The sequence below is a fragment of the Thalassophryne amazonica genome, chromosome 14 (assembly GCF_902500255.1).
Source record: "Thalassophryne amazonica chromosome 14, fThaAma1.1, whole genome shotgun sequence".
Lineage (NCBI taxonomy): Eukaryota > Metazoa > Chordata > Actinopteri > Batrachoidiformes > Batrachoididae > Thalassophryne > Thalassophryne amazonica.
This window is the reverse complement of record NC_047116.1, coordinates 51,463,542-51,469,903: the sequence shown is the minus strand read 5'-3', so window position 1 is coordinate 51,469,903 and position 6,362 is coordinate 51,463,542. Positions and strand designations below refer to the sequence as shown.

At 48.4% G+C, this 6,362-nt stretch overlaps 1 protein-coding gene across 1 annotated transcript; it reads left to right on the top strand.

Annotated features, from left to right (window-relative positions):
- Positions 1-2,588: 2,588 nt before the first annotated feature.
- Positions 2,589-2,974, top strand: LOC117524561 (histone H2B 1/2-like). Its single transcript, XM_034186366.1, has one exon. It carries the CDS (start codon positions 2,589-2,591, stop codon positions 2,958-2,960), a length of 372 nt encoding a protein of 123 aa, XP_034042257.1. The 3' UTR covers positions 2,961-2,974.
- Positions 2,975-6,362: the final 3,388 nt, after the last annotated feature.

The window sequence follows — 6,362 nt, the reverse complement described above, 5'->3', positions numbered from 1 at the left end:
AGTTGGTCAAAATTGGCCGGCGGCCCTGAGTGTGATACACATGTTCAAAACTCTCTGGGTGCCGTCGAGATGGGACACCTATCTGACAGTGGACCATGTGTTATCTGAGGACCATCTAACCGCAATTTACATATTCCGATGGCAGCAAAATGGGATCCGAAATGATTTGAGCGCATAGGAGGGAACCTCGAGATAGATCTGACACAGCAAAGCCTGCCGGTATGACCTGTGCAACATATAATAATGTCGGATTATGGCAATATTTGCTGTATCGGGCATGCTTGTGGCACATTCTTGCTATGTGTGATGGGGGCCTCAGTTTTCCCTGCTCTTCTCAAAAAGTTTTCTATTTATTTATTTATGTATTTATTTGGCCTTCTCCAGCTTTCTCTTTTATGCTTCTGTTTTGTTACTATGCTAATTTGTATGTTTTGTCTCAGTCTGCCCTCAGACTGAGACTTTACGGACAGCCCTCGTATATAATATATATTGCGACAAAAAAAGATTTTTTTTTTTTTGGCGGGGGTCACTACAGCCTGAGGAGGTGATCCCAGCAGCTCTCGCTTCTGGTGTCAAGCGCCCGGCCAAGCTGGGTGTGTCCCACTCCAGGGACAGTGTCAGGTGAGAAGTTTGACTGGGACGGTCTACCTGTCAAACAGGAACGAAGGCATCAAATTCACGGAGGACAGAAACCTCTCTCTCTGGTAAACAGCTCAAAGATCTTAAGAATTTTTGTGAATTTTATTGCTCATTTTATGACCTATTGTAGTATAACCAGTAGGAGACCACCGATGTGTGCAGTAAATTTTGTGTCACTACACTGTATAACATTGATACTATTGAAAATTTAAATATTCTCCAAAGTTTTTCACAATGGCATTTTTCCAAACTGAGTGCTGTAGTATATCCAGCAGGAGACCACTGTGTTCAGTGAATTCATTGACACCACACCTGAATTTGTTGAATATTTTTCTGGTGTTTTGTTTTTGCACTTTGTAGACACTCCCTACACTTCCATTTCTTTACCATCTGCTCGTTCAGGTCAATGTTAATTTTCCAGCTCAGAGGACAGTTCAAAGGTTGTAGCTCGTTGTCTATCTTCCTGAGGTTAAAAACTAGTGTTGTTTTTTATACAATGTTTCTGTTAAGATTACTGAGCTGTTTACTGGAGGGGGAGGTTTCTGTGCTCTCTTGAGTTTGACAGGTGGACTGTCCCAGTCAAACTCCTCACCTGACACTCATCTGACACACCCAGCGGGACTGGGCGCTTGACACCAGAAGCGAGAGCTGCTAGGATCACCTCCTCAGGCTGTAGTGACCCCTGCAAAAAAAAAAAAAATGCGGTGATAGGGTTTGCGATCAAGATTTCCTGCAGTATTGATCCATAAACTGAAATCCATAAACTACTTAAACTGTGAAAAAAAACATATACATTATGAATGATAGTCACGTTTTGTGAGACCTGCATTCATGATTTTTTTTTTTTTTTCAGTATTCACGTTTTGCAATTAACGGTTTGCGGCTAATTTACAATTTGCAGCTGATTCATGTTCTGGGGGTTAACATGGTCTGTCTCAGATTTCTGCCTGTCATGAGAGGCAGCTCTGTCTCCACATGAACAACCATGTATATTCACTCAAGATATGAAGAAGTTGTAAACACATTTCATATTTTCTGGACTAGAGCAAAAATATACCGTGTATATAGTCTTGCAGACAAATATCTGTCACACATTCAGAAAGCTACAATTGTTCTAAACATCCTGGCATGCAAAATATGGGCATAGTGCTCAAAGAAAGTCAAAAGGGAATTATTGAAGGTCTGGTAACAACAAGAAACTGCCCTTGTACCCCAAAGAGTTAAAGCTCATCACATCATTGCTGTGGTAAATTTGAACAATACGTTTCTTTCCCCATGCACCATGACAATGCAAGGTTAAGAGTACAGAAGGGCCTTCATTTCTGTCAATAACCTTTTGCACTGGTTGATTACATGTAATTTCATTTGCTGCATCAGCTAAAAGTGATGTTGGCATGCAGCACTGCTGAAGTGTACACTGGCTTTTATTCAGCAGCAATGCAACACCACCACCATTCCCGATTTCAAGTATCAAAGAACATAATGAGTGCAATTACTCAGGAAGCAAATGGTGCTCACCTCTTCAGTGAGGACAAAATCAGTGGTGCTGTATCTGAGAAAGTTTAACTCCTGACAGAAACAAGGCTACCGCCTTTGATGACTCCAGGGACACACCACCATGCAACAAGACACTCATGTATTGTCTTGAGAGTCATAGCAGTAGATGTTATTTTATCAGGAAAGGGTAAATTGAACAGCCAGATGAGTGCAACCTGTCACAAGTAGTGCTTTAGTGTTTGCTCCCCAAAATAAGTATCAATAAGTGAATATAATTTAACATAGATGTAGCGAAATGTCAGAATTTCATGAATACATGGAAAACCATGGAAAAGCATAGGCCACAATGATTAATATTACACATTTTAAAATTCAGACAGTATGAGAATGCTATAGTGTTTCAAGGTCCAACAGGAATATATTTGTCAGGCCTTAACAACGAGAAAGCAGCTATGCCAGAACCTAAAACTGCACCGAAGAAAGGAGCCAAGAAAGCGGTGCCAAAGAGCGGCTCTAAGAGCGGCAAGAGGAGGGTGAAGCGGAGGAAGGAGAGTTATGCCATCTACGTGTGCAAGGTGCTGAAACAGGTCCACCCCGACACCGGGATCTCCTCCAAGGCCATGAGCATCATGAACTCGTTCATCAATGACATCTTTGAGCGCATTGCCAGTGAGGCGTCTCGTCTGGCTCACTACAACAAGCGCTCCACCATCAGCTCCAGAGAGATTCAGACCGCCGTCCGCCTGCTGCTGCCCGGTGAGCTGGCCAAGCACGCCGTGTCTGAGGGCACCAAGGCCGTGACCAAGTACACCAGCTCCAAGTGAGCAGCTGCTTGTGCGGCAACACAAGTGCAGGTTGACATGGTTTGCAGAAGTACAAATCAATTCTGGTAGATCATCTAATATAAGCAGCAGGTTGGTTGTGTCATGTTGTGTTTTATAAGTGTAATAAAGGTTTATAATCAGAAATAACAAATGAAAAAGTAAAGCGGAAAATAATTTTCCACACATTTTTTCAAAACACACAGCAAACTATAATAAACAACTTTATGACTTTATAAAGATAATTTGAGGTCTTGTGTGAAAGACTGTACAACAAAAAGGTTCAAACAATAAACACAAATGCACAGTTTGAACATCCATCCATCCATCCATCCATCCATCCATTTTCTTCCGCTTTATCTGTAGTTGGGTCGCGGGGGCAGCAGCTCAAGCAAAGCCACCCAGACCTCCCGATCCACACACACCTCCCCCAGCTCCTCCGGTGGAACCCCAAGGCGTTCTCAAGCCAGCCGAGAGATGTAGTCCCTCCAGTGTGTCCTGGGTCTTCCCCGGGGCCTCCTCCCAATGGGACTTGCCCGGAACACCTCTCCAACGAGGCGTCCAGGGGGCATCCGGAAAAGATAGCCGAGCCACCTCAACTGACTCCTTTCAACGTGGAGGAGCAGGCGCTTGACTCCGTGCTCCTCCCGAATGACTGAGTTCCTCACCCTATCTCTAAGGGAGCGCCCAGCCACCCTACGGAGGAAACTCATCTCGGCCGCTTGTACTCGTGATCTTGTTCTTTCGGTAATGAGCCAAATCTCATGACCATAGGTGAGGATCGGAACGTAGATCGATCGGTAAATCGAGAGCTTTGCCCCCCCACTCAGCTCTCTCTTCACCACAATAGTCTGATACAGCGACCGCATCATCGCAGATGCTGCACCGATCCGTCCATCGATCTCACGCTCCATCCGTCCCTCACTCGCGAACAAGACCCCGAGATACCCAAACTCCTCCACTTGAGGCAAGGACACTCCACCGACCTGAAGAGGGCAAAGCACCCCCTTCCGGTCAAGAACCATGGCCTCGGATTTGGAGGTGCTGATTTTCATCCCGGACGCCTCACACTCGGCTGCAAACCGCCCCAGCGCACGCCGAAGATCCCGGTCTGATGAAGCCAACAGAACAACATCGTCCGCAAACAGCACAGATGAGATTCTGTGGTTCCCAAACCAGACCCCCTCTATACCCTGGCTGCACCCAGAAATTCTGTCCAGTAAAAACAATGAACAGAACCGGTGACAAAGGGCAACCCTGGCGGAGGCCAACGTGCACTGGAAACAGGCCTGACTCACCACCGGCAATGTGAACCAAGGTCCTGCTGCGGTCGTACAGGGACCGGATAGCTCTCAGCAAAGGACCCCGGACCCCGCACTCCCGGAGCACTCCCCATAGGGTACCCCGAAGGACGCGGTCGAACGCCCTCTCCAGATCCACAAAACACATGTGGACTGGTTGGGTGAACTCCCATGAACCCTCGAGCAACGGATGGAGCGTGTAGAGCTGGTCCAGTGTGCTGCGACCAGGATGAAAACCACACTGCTCCTCCTGAATCTGAGGTTTGACCATCGGTCGAATTCTCCTCTCCAGTACTCTGGAATAGACCTTACCGGGGAGGCTGAGGAGTGTGATCCCCCTATAGCTGGAACACACCCTCCAGTCCCCCTTCTTAAACAGAGGGACCACCACCCCAGTCTGCCAATCCAGAGGCACTGTCCCCAGTCGCCACACAATGTTGCAGAGGCGTGTCAGCCAAGACAGTCCCACAACATCCAGAGACTTAAGGTACTCAGGACGGATTTCATCCACCCCAGGAGCCTTGCCACCGAGGAGCTTTCTAACCACCTCGGTGACTTCGGCCTGGGTAATGGATGAGTCCCCCTCTGAGTCCCCAGTCTCTGCTTCCTCTTTGGAAGATGTGACGATGGGATTGAGGAGATCCTCGACGTACTCCTTCCACCGCCCGACAACATACCCAGTCAGGGTCAACAGCTCCCCACCCGCACCGTAAACAGTGCTCATGGAGAGCTGCTTCCGCCTGCTGCGGTGTCGGATGGTTTGCCAGAATCTCTTCGAGGCCGACCGATAGTCCTCCATAGCCTTCCCGAACTCCTCCCAGACCCGAGTTTTTGCCTCTGTGACCGCACGGGCTGCGGCATGCTTGACCTGCCGGTACCAGTCAGCTGCCTCTGGGGTCCCACCTACCAACAAAGATAAGTAGGACTCCTTCTTCACCTTGACGGCATCCCTTACTTCCGGTGTCCACCACCGGGTTCGGGGATTGCCACCGCGACAGGCACCAGAGACCTTGCGACCACAGCTATGAGCGGCCGCATCGACAATGGAGGTGGAGAACATGTTCCACTCGGACTCCATGTCTCCAACCTCCCCCGGGATCTGGGAGAAGTTCTCCCGGAGGTGGGAGTTGAAGACCTCACTGACAGAGGGTTCCGCCAGTCGTTCCCAGCAGACCCTCACGATACGTTTGGGCCTGCCAGGTCTGACTGGCTTTCTCCCCTCCCAGCGGATCCAGCTCTGCCCCTCTCTTCACTCGAGTGTCCGAGACACGTGGCTGAAGGTAAGATGATATGACTACAAAGTCGACCATTGACCTCCGGCTCAGGGTGTCCTGGTGTCACGTGCACTTATGGACACCCTTGTGCTCGAACGTGGTGTTCGTGATGGACAAACTGTGACTAGCACAGAAGTCCAACAACTGAACACCACTCAGGTTCAGATCGGGGAGGCCGTGCTTCCCAATCACCCCCCTCCAGGTCTCACTGTCGCCACCCACGTGGGCATTGAAATCCCCCAGGAGAACAATGGAGTCCCCAGTCGGAGCGCTATCTAGTACCCCTCCCAGGGACTCCAGGATGGTCGGGTACTCTGCACTGCTGCTCAGCCCGTAGGCCGAGACAACGGTGAGAGACCTGTCCCTGACCCGAAGGCATAGGGACGCGACCCTCTTGTTCACCGGAGTGAACTCCAACACATGGCGACTGAGCTGGGGAGCAGTAAGCAATGCGACTCCAGTTCTCCACCTCTCCCCATGGGCAACACCAGAAAAATGAAGCGTACAGTTTGAACAATATATACAATTTTTTTTTTTGTGTGTGTGTAATAGCAGACAAAAATTGCTTTGAGATGAAGACAAACAACAACAAAAAAATGCATAGACCATTTTGTATATACAGTTTGAACACTATATACAAAATGGTCTATGCATTTTTGTTTGTCTTCATCTCAAAGCAATTTTTGCCTGCTATTACACAAAGGTCACATCACAAATTTCTACTGTGTTTTGGAGTTTTCTGTCTGACTCTGCAAGCAGCTTTCATTTCACACTTTGGCTCCTACAGTCTGAGGAGTGGCCCGTCTCCCTCACCCCATTAATATGGTAAA